This window comes from Taudactylus pleione, unplaced genomic scaffold, assembly GCF_031769625.1.
Source record: "Taudactylus pleione unplaced genomic scaffold, aTauple2 ptg000634l, whole genome shotgun sequence".
NCBI lineage: Eukaryota > Metazoa > Chordata > Amphibia > Anura > Myobatrachidae > Taudactylus > Taudactylus pleione.
In genome coordinates, this window is record NW_028285036.1 from 3,966,421 (window position 1) to 3,980,480 (window position 14,060).

General features: G+C 45.7%; 1 protein-coding gene across 1 annotated transcript in view; it reads right to left on the reverse strand.

Annotated features, from left to right (window-relative positions):
- LOC148479191 (E3 ubiquitin/ISG15 ligase TRIM25-like) overlaps positions 1-4,054 on the reverse strand; it is a 41,053-nt gene extending 36,999 nt beyond the window's left edge. The window contains exon 1 of the mRNA XM_088454875.1: positions 2,983-4,054. Within this exon, the coding sequence (XP_088311001.1) occupies positions 2,983-4,054 (1,072 nt within the window). The remainder of the gene's footprint in view (positions 1-2,982) is intronic.
- Positions 4,055-14,060: the final 10,006 nt, after the last annotated feature.

Below are 14,060 nucleotides of genomic sequence, written 5' to 3' on the forward strand. Positions count from 1 at the left end.
AAGCCTATGTGGTGTCTCTCTTTCCGGCCGACACAAGCCTGCAGAGGTGCAAAGACCTGCTGGTGAACACACTGTCAGCTGAAGCGGAACGTGACACGTCAACGGCTCCTTCTTCATTTTCTCCCGCAACTGGGGCTGCCAGGAAAAAACTTAGGTATCCTAAGCAACCCGCTGGCGGTGATGCAGGGCAGGCAGGACCAAGTTTGGACATCTGGTCCGGACTGAAGGACCTGGCAACAATTTCTGACATGTCTACTGTCACTGCATATGATACTGTCACCATTGACAGAATGGTGGAGGATTACATCGGTGACAGCATCCAAGTAGGCATGTCAGACAGTCCATACCTGTACTGGCAGGAAAAAGAGGCAATTTGGAGGCCCCTGTACAAGCTGGCTCTATTTTACCTGAGTTGCCCCCCCTCCAGTGTGTACTCCGAAAGAGTGTTTAGTGCAGCCGGGAACCTTGTCAGCGAAAGGCGTAGGAGGTTGCTTCCACAGAATGTGGAGAAGATGATGTTCATCAAAATGAATTATCAGCTCTTCCAGGGAGACCAGCCTCCAGAAGGTACAGAGGGACCTGTGGTGGTGGATTCAAGTGGGGACGAGTTAATACTTTGTGAGGATGAGGATGTACACACTGAAGAGGGTGAGGAATCGGTGGATGAGGAGGATGAGGATGACATCTTGCCTCCGTAGAGCCAGTTTGTGCAGGGACACATTAATTGCCAGCTTGTTTTGTGGGGGCCCAAACGAACCAATCATTTCAGCCACAGTTGTGTGGCAGACCCTGGCGCTGAAATGATTGATTTGTTAAAGTGTGCATGTCCTGTTTATACAACATAAGGGTGGGTGGGAGGGCCCAAGGACAATTCCATCTTGCACTTCTTTTTTTTCTTTGCATTATGTACAGTTTGGGGCCTAGTTTTTCTAACTGCCATCCTGTCTGCCACTGCAGTGTCACTCCTAGATGGGTCACGTGTTTGTGCCGCCCACTCGTGTCGCTTAGCATAGTCATCCAGCTACCTCGGTGCAACCTTTTGGACATGAAAACACTATTGTGAGGTGTGAGGTGTTCAGAATAGACTGGAAATGAGTGGAAATTAAGGTTATTGAGGTTAATAATAGCATAGGAGCAGAGAAACCTACAAATTCTGTGATTTTAGCTGTTTTTATGCTTTTTAAAAAAAAAATACAGATCCAAAACACAAAACCCAGAACCCAAAACACGGAAGGGTGGTTTTGGCAAAACCAATCCAGATCCAAAACACGAAGAAAGATCCAGATCCAAAACCAAAACACAAAACACGAAAAGTGGCCGGTGCACACCCCTAATATATATATATATATATATACACTGACACCATCCAGCATAGTGTACACAGTGATGTCCCCTTACTGTATATGCACAATGCTCACTTGTTAATATTACACACACAGGCTATAACTGATGTCATAGCAAGGGTGGATTATAATGTTAATATTACATTTAAAGCACAGATATGCTGAGCAGATGCCTGGTAATACATAAAGATGTTCACGGACCCCTGTGTTTTGGTTTTGGCAAAAAACACCCTTAAGTTTTTTGGTTCGGATTCGGTTTTGGATTTTTGTAAAATCGATAAAAACAGCGAAAATAATGTCATTAGGACCTGTCTGCATGCAATCCAAAACCTAGATACGGTATGTAGATCCGAGGTCTGAACTTACACAGACCTGAGCCGGGACTAGATTCGACCTGGAACATCTATAGTTGTGTTTGTTTGTTTTTAAAGGGATAAAAGAAAGGGACATCTTTAGTAATAAGGGATAGTGATGTTATAACTTATAAAGGGGGCTGTATAAAGAGGGGGCACTGTTTAATAATCCCCTTTTCCCATTACAGTGAAAGCTCTGCCATGAGCAGGACCCTTTCTGTTCATGTCTGCATCTACATTGTCTACATCAGAGGTTCTCAAACTCGGTCCTCAAGGCTCCCCAACAGTTCAGGTTTTAGAGATATCCCTGGTTGAGCACAGCTGACTTAATTAGTACCTCAGTCAATTTGATTTAACCATCTGTGCTCAGTCATGGCTATTTCTAAAACCTGAACTGTTGGGGAGCCTTGAGGACTGCGTTTATATATATATTATATTCCCTGCTTTCCCCCACTGTCCTGCACTGCAGAGAACTTTATAAATCAACTTTAATAATAACAACAGAGAATACATTTTTATTGTTAATACTGTGTTAATACAGTAAAGCAATAAACCATGCTGGGAATTGTAGTACAACCCATCTTGTATTAGGAGGAAAAACATAGCTGGGGACTACAATTCCCAGTCGGAGGAGACCTCATGCAATATTCATCACAGCTAATAGAAGCAAGCGTAGCACTGATACAGCAACTGGCTAACAGACATATTGCAGCCAATCACGGCTCTCAGTCAGAGATGAAGAAATCCCACAGAGATGTATATTTATATATTTATAATGTCAGTTTCTATAGCACCAGCATGGACAGATTTCTTATGGCAGTTTCTCCCAGCTCCTGACTCCCCCAGATATAGTTATGCAACCATCCCGTACACCTACTACAGCATGAAGGGGCGCATTGAAGGTGGCGGTGTAGGTGTGTAAGTGTCTGATCCGGCCACACAGAGCATAAAAGGACAGCTGTCCTGCCTCATAATCCAGGTATATCCTCACTCTGTCACAGGGGATATTGTCAGGTAACTGGATCCATTTATTGTCATGTATCATTGCGGATTTATTACTAAACCTACACACACACCAGGACTTGCTATTACTTCCAAGGTTAGATGAATCTCCTCTCCTGTCTATACTGGGATAACACATCCCCACCCCTGACACCACTGATTTACTGATATCCACTTCCCAGTAATGTCGCCCTGAGGAGAATCTCCTGGTGCTTCAGGATGATTCTGGTTTATATCTGACCATGATGCAGTTTTCCTGTCACCTGATATCTGTAAATTATTACCAGCTGTGGTTACATCCAGTAATAAGTCTGTAGCTTCCTGCACATAGACCCCTATACTTATACCTGTTATTATATCAGATAATGTGTGTAATGTCTCTGAGATGAGACCCACATCCAGATCTCCTGCACCACGGACCTGGTTATCATGTCTCTCTGTGTCCTCAGTATCACACAAGTCACCTGTGTCTGGTTCCTGTAAGACCTTCACTGGGTCACACATGTTACACAGCTCCTCAATGTGATGCATCTTCCTGGACAGCTTGTCCTTCTTTATTTCCAGCTGCTGGATCAGATCAGAGACTGACAGTAAAACGCGCTGTCCCTGCCTGGAGATCTTACTCAGGACTCTCTTCTCCAGGTCTTCCAGCTGTCTCCTGATGTCTCTAAACAGGGCAGTGACTTTCTCTGTTACATCCACTGTTTTTCTCTGATATTTTCTCCTGTGCTCCTGCAGACTCTGGATGCTTTTCTCAGTATCTGCTTTCTTTTTGGTCATTTTCTGCAGAAAGTTTCTCAAGCTTTCCTTCTTCTCAGATGCTTTATCCAGTGTCTGCACCAGGTGTCCCCGATGTTCTCCGGCCAAACTGCAAGACACACAGATACAGACAGAGTCCTCAGTGCAGTAATACTCCAGGATCTTCTTATGGACGGAGCATTTCCTGTTCCCCAGGTAGGTGGTGGGATCAGATAAGACGTGTTCTGCTGACTTGCTGTGTACTCTCAGGTGTTTATCACACAGAGAAGCCTCACAATGCAGACAGGATTTAGCAGCAGGTACAGGAAAGTCCACACAGTAAGTGCAGAAGATCCCAGTCTCCTCCTGATCTGGCCAAGTAGACAGGAAACTCCCCACTATGTTACACAGGGTTATGTTCCTCTGCAGTGCAGGACGCACCTGACACTCTGCTCTGCAGTCAGGACAGATATAAACTCCAGTCCTCTCCTGAGTATCCAGCACACGTTCAATACAGACCCGGCAGAAGTTGTGCCCACATCTCAGGGTTACAGGATCTGTATAAATGTCCAGGCAGATGGAACAGTCCAGCTCCTGTCTCAGATAAGCAGACGCCATCGCTGGCAGCAGGAGAGAGTTGATGAAAGTGAAAGTCTCTGATACTCAGATATCAGTGAGGTTACATTCTGCACACAGGGCGAGGCTGTGCTATCACTGAGATTATATCTACAGGCTCATTTATTCTAAGGGACACAGCCAATACATAAAGGGACATCATGCAGAACATGTACTTGTGTATAGGTCAGTGGTTCCCAAACTTTTTTGAATCACAGCGCCCTACAGTATCAGTATTGCATCCCTAAGCCAAATGTTTGTTATTGAGAAATTCAGAAAAAGATGTAGTAAAGTAAATTGTGCTTACCTGTCATATTTAGGCTCAGTTATGTGGTGTTGGACAGGTTTGCGCTTATGTTTGTCCACATATTTAAATTACATTGACCATAAATTATTTGATTTTGTGCTAGACCACCAAGCTGAGGCACCCCTGCAAGTGTCCCGAGGTACCCCAGGGTGCCTAGGCACACAGTTTGGGAACCACTGGTATAGGTCTTCCTCTAGCTCGTCAAAGTGCAGCCACTCAAGGTGGCATCATTTCCACAAGTGGACAGAAGACCTCTGGAAAGATGTTGACCCATGCCATCTGGATAGCTTTCCACAGATCCCTGATATTTGTAGAGAAAGGATCTTGAGTGTGAATGGACCTCTTCACCATATCCCATAAATGCTCTATTGGGTTCATGTTGGGTGAACGTGGTGGCCACACCATTTGTTGGAACTCTCAGGAATACTCCTCTAACCAATTCCAGACAACTTGGGAGTAATGACATAGAGCATTATCCTGCTGGCATATTCCATCATTGTGGAGGTGCATGAAGGGCTTCAAATGGCCATTAAGCAATGCAACATAGCGGTTACCAGTCAATGTTGTGTTCAAATGGACCAGCAGACCCAACCCATGCCACATGAATACTCCCCACACCATTATAGAGCCACCACCAGCCTGTATGGTTCCTTGTTGATAACTAGGGTCAACGGCCTCATGGGGTCTGTGCCACACCCAAACCCTACCATCAGTCCAAACCAACTGGAACTGTGAGTCACTGAACCACACAACATAATGCTGTGTCCGGTGTCATAGTGTTAACAGGGGCACACTGGTGGGTCTTCTGCTCCCATATCCCATGGAAGTTAAAAACGCTGCACTGACCTGCTGGATATGCAACTGGTACCTCCCGCTTCCAATGTTGATGTCATTTGAGCCAGTTTCACTTCTCAGTTACCACCGACAATTCTGGTCTAGATGCCGCTGGTCACGTTTATTAAGCACCCGTTGTGCTGTCCACGGTGAGTGATAGTGCCTTCCATGGGATATTCCTGGTACAAACCTGACACAATTGATTGAGGAACGTTGAATGTCGGCACAACTGGAAATTAAATGACGCATCTGTTGGGCACCCACCATCATGCCGGATTCGAACTCTGATAATTCACATCGCATTGCCATGGGCAGCCTAGCCAGTGTGCAAACTGATTCAAGAGATGTCATATTAAAACTGATGCAGGTCTTGGCATTTCCAAAATGTCACAGTTTGTTGGCACGACCTACCATAACCTTTACATACTGCTATCCCACAACTTTCTTCTTCCTCCACTAGGGGGTACAGGGATGACACTGTGTATAGCCTGGACAGGAGAGTATGTGCACCAAACAGTTAGTTAAAATTACCCACAAGCCCGGGCTCCTCTCCTCTATACCCTGTCCTCAGCCACTGGACTTCAGTATTGAGTTTGGTGCTGGCAGGAGCTGGGAACCATTTTTAAGGGGGGGCTGCTTTAGCTATTCCCCCGCAGTTATTGTATTTCTTTTATTTTACTATTTTGTGTTTACTTGAGTGAGCAGTGCTACTCCAGTGCCGATGGCCGCAGCACTGGCGAATGGGTCAGTGACTTCGGCCGCGGACTCCAGACCATCCGGAGCCGCGGATGGTGCTTAGCGGGATCAGGTAAGGTGGCTCCCTGCATGTTTGCAGCTTTACTGCCGGGGTAGGATACGTTTTCCCACGTTTCCCAATAGACCACCAGGGCAGCTATATGTAACAGGGTGCTTCTTACTAGCAGTGACAGACATTATCCCTGGGGTCCAGCCAGACGGGGGAGACGGGATCCTCCTTTTAGTTCCTCTCCCAACCCTGGGGTGCACTTTACCTACACCACCAGCAAACCCCAGGCAGGATATTCCCATTTCTCCTTCTACTGAACGCTGAGCAGCCATTTTCTCTGATAACCTGCCTCAGCACCGGAGAGAGAAGGTGGGCTCTGGTCTCCTCTCATAACCTGCTCCCAGCAGCTGTGTTAGACATATTGCTCCTTTCTGCTATATCGGCTGGTTTGTGAGCACCATTTTGCCCACATTTCTGTATGTAGTGGTCTGTGTGCATGTGTGTAGTTGTACGTGTCTTTGTACCTGCTGCTGGTCACCTGGGGAACATCCCTTGCAGGGGTGAGTACAGCTCCCAGTATATTTTATATACTGTCAATATAGGCAGCACTCCACGGAATAAGCAGCTCCAGACAATTTGCTTAACGGGCCCGTTAAGCATATTGTCTGGAGCTATTTATTCTGTGGAGTGCTGCCTATATTGACATTGTATGTGGAATGTCCTTCCCCTCTGCCAGGCTCTTTCAGGATTCTGTGCAACCCGGTGGCTGAATTATTATTAGGAGTGCCGGTCTCCGAATTGTATGTGTATATATATATATATATATATATATATATATATATATATATATATATATATATATTAGGGGTGTGCACCGGCCACTTTTCGTGTTTTGTGTTTTGGTTTTGGATCTGGATCTTTCTTCGTGTTTTGGATCTGGATTGGTTTTGCCAAAACCACCCTTCCGTGTTTTGGGTTCTGGGTTTTGTGTTTTGGATCTGTATTTTTTTGAAAAAAATCATAAAAACAGCTAAAATCACAGAATTTGTAGGTTTTTCTGCTCCTATGCTATTATTAACCTCAATAACCTTAATTTCCACTCATTTCCAGTCTATTCTGAACACCTCACACCTCACAATAGTGTTTTTATGTCCAAAAGGTTGCACCGAGGTAGCTGGATGACTATGCTAAGCGACACGAGTGGACGGCACAAACCCGTGACCCATCTAGGCGTGAAACTGCAGTGGCGGACAGGGTGGCAGTTTGAAAAACTAGGACCCAAACTGTACATAATGCAAAGAAAAAAAAAAGGTGCAAGATGGAATTGTCCTTGGGCCCTCCCACCCACCCTTATGTTGTATAAACAGGACATGCACACTTTAACAAACCAATCATTTCAGCGCCAGGGTCTGCCACACAACTGTGGCTGAAATGATTGGTTCGTTTGGGCACCCACAAAACAAGCTGGCAATTAATCTGTCCCTGCACAAACTGGCTCTACGGAGGCAAGATGTCATCCTCATCCTCCTCATCCACCGATTCCTCACCCTCTTCAGTGTGTACATCCTCATCCTCACAGAGTATTAATTCGTCCCCGCTGGAACCACAGGTCCCTCTGTACGTTCTGGAGGCTGGTCTCCCTGGAAGAGTTGATAATTCATTTTATGAACATCATCTTCTCCACATTTTGTGGAAGCAACCTCCTATGCCTTTCGCTGACAAGGTTCCCGGCTGCACTAAACACTCTTTCGAAGTACACACTGGAGGGGGGGCAACTCAGGTAAAATAGAGCCAGTTTGTACAGGGACCTCCAAATTGCTTCTTTTTCCTGCCAGTACAGGTACGGACTGTCTGACATGCCTACTTGGATGCTGTCACCGATGTAATCCTTTAACAGACAGATGCACGCTTGTCGCTGCTGCTTTGAGGATGCAAGTGCGGCTACAGCCCACACAATTCACAAAGACAGAAAAGAAAAAAGAATATTTTTATTGTTTGTGGAGCGCACTTGAGGGTTACACCACCCTTTAACAGACAGACGCACGCTTGTCGCTGCTGCTTTGAGGATGCAAGTGCGGCTACAGCCCACACAATTCACAAAGACAGAAAAAAGAAGAAGAATATTTTTATTGTTTGTGTAGCACACTTTGAGGGTGTCACCACCCTTTAACAGACAGACGCACGCTTGTCGCTGCTGCTTTAAGGATGCAGGTGCGGCTACAACCCACACATTTCACAAAGACCGAAAAAAAAAGAACAATATTTTAATTGTTTGTGTAGCACACTTGAGGGTGTCACCACCCTTTAACAGACAGACGCACGCTTGTCGCTGCTGCTTTAAGGATGCAGGTGCGGCTACAGCCCACACAATTCACAAAGACAGAAAAAAGAAGAAGAATATTTTTATTGTTTGTGTAGCACACTTTGAGGGTGTCACCACCCTTTAACAGACAGACGCACGCTTGTCGCTGCTGCTTTGAGGATGCAAGTGCGGCTACATCGCACACAAGTCACAAACACATTAAAAAAATAGTTTTTTATTTTTTGGAGCACTTTGAGAGTTACACCACCCTTTAACAGACAGATGCACGCTTGTCGCTGCTGCTTTGAGGATGCAAGTGCGGCTACAGCCCACACATTTCACAAAGACAGAGAAAAGAAGAAGAATATTTTTATTGTTTGTGTAGCACACTTTGAGGGTGTCACCACCCTTTAACAGACAGGCGCACGCTTGTCGCTGCTGCTTTGAGGATGCAAGTGCGGCTACATCGCACACAAGTCACAAACACATTAAAAAAATAGTTTTTTATTTTTTGGAGCACTTTGAGAGTTACACCACCCTTTAACAGACAGACGCACGCTTGTCGCTGCTGCTTTGAGGATGCAAGTGCGGCTACAGCCCACACAATTCACAAAGACAGAAAAAAAAGAACAATATTTTTATTGTTTGTGTAGCACACTTTGAGGGTGTCACCACCCTTTAACAGACAGACGCACGCTTGTCGCTGCTGCTTTGAGGACAGTATCATATGCAGTGACAGTAGACTTGTCAGAAATTGTTGGCACGTCCTTCAGTCCGTACCAGATGTCCAAACCAGCCCTTGACTTATGACACAGGCGCACGCTTGGCGCTGCTATTATGTTAATGCACGTGCGGCTACATTGCACACAAGTCACAAACACATTAAAAAAATAGTTTTTTATTTTTTGGAGCACTTTGAGGGTTACACCACCCTTTAACAGACAGACGCACGCTTGTCGCTGCTGCTTTGAGGATGCAAGTGCGGCTACAGCCCACACAATTCACAAAGACAGAAAAAAGAAGAAGAATATTTTTATTGTTTGTGTAGCACACTTTGAGGGTGTCACCACCCTTTAACAGACAGACGCACGCTTGTCGCTGCTGCTTTAAGGATGCAGGTGCGGCTACAACCCACACATTTCACAAAGACCGAAAAAAAAAGAACAATATTTTAATTGTTTGTGTAGCACACTTTGAGGGTGTCACCACCCTTTAACAGACAGACGCACGCTTGTCGCTGCTGCTTTAAGGATGCAGGTGCGGCTACAGCCCACACAATTCACAAAGACAGAAAAAAGAAGAAGAATATTTTTATTGTTTGTGTAGCACACTTTGAGGGTGTCACCACCCTTTAACAGACAGACGCACGCTTGTCGCTGCTGCTTTGAGGATGCAAGTGCGGCTACATCGCACACAAGTCACAAACACATTAAAAAAATAGTTTTTTATTTTTTGGAGCACTTTGAGAGTTACACCACCCTTTAACAGACAGATGCACGCTTGTCGCTGCTGCTTTGAGGATGCAAGTGCGGCTACAGCCCACACATTTCACAAAGACAGAGAAAAGAAGAAGAATATTTTTATTGTTTGTGTAGCACACTTTGAGGGTGTCACCACCCTTTAACAGACAGGTGCACGCTTGTCGCTGCTGCTTTGAGGATGCAAGTGCGGCTACATCGCACACAAGTCACAAACACATTAAAAAAATAGTTTTTTATTTTTTGGAGCACTTTGAGAGTTACACCACCCTTTAACAGACAGACGCACGCTTGTCGCTGCTGCTTTGAGGATGCAAGTGCGGCTACAGCCCACACAATTCACAAAGACAGAAAAAAAAGAACAATATTTTTATTGTTTGTGTAGCACACTTTGAGGGTGTCACCACCCTTTAACAGACAGACGCACGCTTGTCGCTGCTGCTTTGAGGACAGTATCATATGCAGTGACAGTAGACTTGTCAGAAATTGTTGGCACGTCCTTCAGTCCGTACCAGATGTCCAAACCAGCCCTTGACTTATGACACAGGCGCACGCTTGGCGCTGCTATTATGTTAATGCACGTGCGGCTACATTGCACACAAGTCACAAACACATTAAAAAAATAGTTTTTTATTTTTTGGAGCACTTTGAGGGTTACACCACCCTTTAACAGACAGACGCACGCTTGTCGCTGCTGCTTTGAGGATGCAAGTGCGGCTACAGCCCACACAATTCACAAAGACAGAAAAAAAAAGAACAATATTTTTATTGTTTGTGTAGCACACTTTGAGGGTGTCACCACCCTTTAACAGACAGACGCACGCGTGTCGCTGCTGCTTTAAGGATGCAGGTGCGGCTACAGCCCACACATTTCACAAAGACCGAAAAAAAAAGAACAATATTTTTATTGTTTGTGTAGCACACTTTGAGGTTGTCACCACCCTTTAACAGACAGACGCACGCTTGTCGCTGCTGCTTTGAGGATGCAGGTGGAATCTAGACGGGATTTGGAACCGGGGACACACTACCTCCATCAATTGTCTAAATCCCACTGCACTAATGGCGGATACCGGTCGCACGTCTAACACCAACATAGCAGTCAAGGCCTCAGTTATACGTTTTGCTTCAGGATGACTGCTGTCGTACTTCATCCTCATCGCTAGAGACTGTTGGAGGGTCAATTGTTTAGTAAAAGTAGTGATGTTCCTACTTCCTCTCTGGGATGATGAACAACTCCCAGCAGCAGCAATAGCACTAGGAGGAAGTGGTTCTTTATCTTTCCCTATTTTATTTTTATCAGAGAAAGTTTGGTCCTCCATTTATGTTATATTGATATATACGTGCGGCTAAAGCGCACACAAACACAGAAAATATTTTTTTATTTTTGCTGGAGAGTAGTGCACTTTGTGGGTTACACCACCCTTTAAGAAATGAGCCAGCCGGCTCTTTACTTATGGGACACAGGCGCATGCTTGGCGCTGCTCCTTTGTTGATGCACGTGCAGCCACAGTGTACACAAGTCACAAACACAGAAAATATATATTTTTTTGGTTTGGAGTGTACATTGGGGGTTACAGCACCCTTTAACGGTCAAGCCAGCCGGCCCTTTACTTATGACACAGGCGCACGCTTGGCACTACTTTATTGATGCACGTGCGGCTACTGCGCACACAATTCACAAACACAGAAAATTATTTTTTTTTTGGTTTGGACTGGAGTGTACTTTGGGGGTTACAGCACCCTTTAACGGTCAAGCCAGCCGGCCCTTTACTTATGACACAGGCGCACGCTTGGCACTACTTTGTTGATGCACGTGCGGCTACTGCGCACACAATTCACAAACACAGAAAATTATTATTTTTTTGGTTTGGACTGGAGTGTACTTTGGGGGTTACAGCACCCTTTAACGGTCAAGCCAGCCGGCCATTTACTTATGACACAGGCGCACGCTTGGCACTACTTTGTTGATGCACGTGCGGCTACTGCGCACACAATTCACAAACATAGAAAATTATTTTTTTTTTGGTTTGGACTGGAGTGTACTTTGGGGGTTACAGCACCCTTTAATGGTCAAGCCAGCCGGCCCTTTACTTATGACACAGGCGCACGCTTGGCACTACTTTGTTGATGCACGTGCGGCTACTGCGCACACAATTCACAAACACAGAAAATTATTTTTTTTTTGGTTTGGACTGGAGTGTACTTTGGGGGTTACAGCACCCTTTAACGGTCAAGCCAGCCGGCCCTTTACTTATGACACAGGCGCACGCTTGGCACTACTTTGTTGATGCACGCGCGGCTACTGCGCACACAATTCACAAACACAGAAAATTATTTTTTTTTTGGTTTGGACTGGAGTGTACTTTGGGGGTTACAGCACCCTTTAACGGTCAAGCCAGCCGGCCCTTTACTTATGACACAGGCGCACGCTTGGCACTACTTTGTTGATGCACGTGCGGCTACTGCGCACACAATTCACAAACACAGAAAATTATTTTTTTTTTGGTTTGGACTGGAGTGTACTTTGGGGGTTACAGCACCCTTTAAATGGTCAAGCCAGCCGGCCCTTTACTTATGACACAGGCGCACGCTTGGCACTACTTTGTTGATGCACGTGCGGCTACTGCGCACACAATTCACAAACACAGAAAATTATTTTTTTTTTGGTTTGGACTGGAGTGTACTTTGGGGCTTACAGCACCCTTTAACGGTCAAGCCAGCCGGCCCTTTACTTATGACACAGGCGCACGCTTGGCACTACTTTGTTGATGCACGTGCGGCTACTGCGCACACAATTCACAAACACAGAAAATTATTTTTTTTTTGGTTTGGACTGGAGTGTACTTTGGGGGTTACAGCACCCTTTAACGGTCAAGCCAGCCGGCCCTTTACTTATGACACAGGCGCACGCTTGGCACTACTTTGTTGATGCACGTGCGGCTACTGCGCACACAATTCACAAACACAGAAAATTATTTTTTTTTTGGTTTGGACTGGAGTGTACTTTGGGGGTTACAGCACCCTTTAATGGTCAAGCCAGCCGGCCCTTTACTTATGACACAGGCGGACGCTTGGCACTACTTTGTTGATGCACGTGCGGCTACTGCGCACACAATTCACAAACACAGAAAATATTTTTGGGGGGGTTTGGAGTGTACTTTGGGGGTTACAGCACCCTTTAACGGTCAAGCCAGCCGGCCCTTTACTTATGACACAGGCGCACGCTTGGCATTACTTTGTTGATGCACGTGCGGCTACTGCGCACACAATTCACAAACACAAAAAATATTATTTTTTTAGCACTTGGGGGGTGCACCCCTGATGGACAGAGCACCCCCTGGACAACACTACAGCACCCCTTTAGGACTGGGACACTGCACAGGACTTTGGAGTGGACACAGCCCCTATGGAGAACTGACTGCACAACACAGTCCAGCCAGCCCCTGGATTAGTGGACACAGCCCCTATTAACAACAGCAGCACAGCACAACACAGCCATCCCCTATGGACTTTGAAGTACTGGACAACAGCAGCACAGCACAGCACAACACTACTCTGCACTACACTACACTACACAGCCCAGCCAGCCCTAACTCCCACCCTCCCTCTTCACTGTCCACAGCCGAGTGAGAAAATGGCGCCGACGTGGGTACCTTATATAGGATCCAAAACGCGCGAGACCCGGAAGGCGGGATGATGACGTTTTGCCTCGATTTCAGATCCGAGTCAGGCGGGAAAAGTCGAGCCTGACTCGGATCGGTCTCGGATCGGGGGGGCTCGGGGGGGTTCGGATTTCAGAAATCCGAACCCGCTCACCCCTAATATATATATATATAAATGTATATAATGTATATATAGGTACAGATAATAGAAGCACTCCGGCGCCTTTGCAAAGTTTAGTGAAACAACATTGAGTTTATTTTCAACGTTTCAGGGTGCGGCAACTCCTTCCCCAGGATACACAATTAATAGTGACAATACTCAATACGTGCATTTACATACCTTACCCCTCCAGTGCCCTCAAGCAGCCTCCGACAGCAACATCACCCAGCGTCCGGATTACCCACTTCCGGTTGCGGCAACCCCCGATACCCGGAAGTGACGTCATCTGGCCCCGGTCAGTTGCTATAGGAGCACTGTAAACAAAACTGTGCATGATCAGAAAATACATATTAAAAACGGATACAAGCATTTGATTTTCCACATTTTGATATGAGTTAGTATCCTTAATGGAGGTGTATATCAGCTCATTATGATTAAGTTATAGTGGCCAAGCAAATATGACCATCATATTAATTTATGATCTGGTTTGCCTTTTTCTCATAGATTCTTAATACTACTAT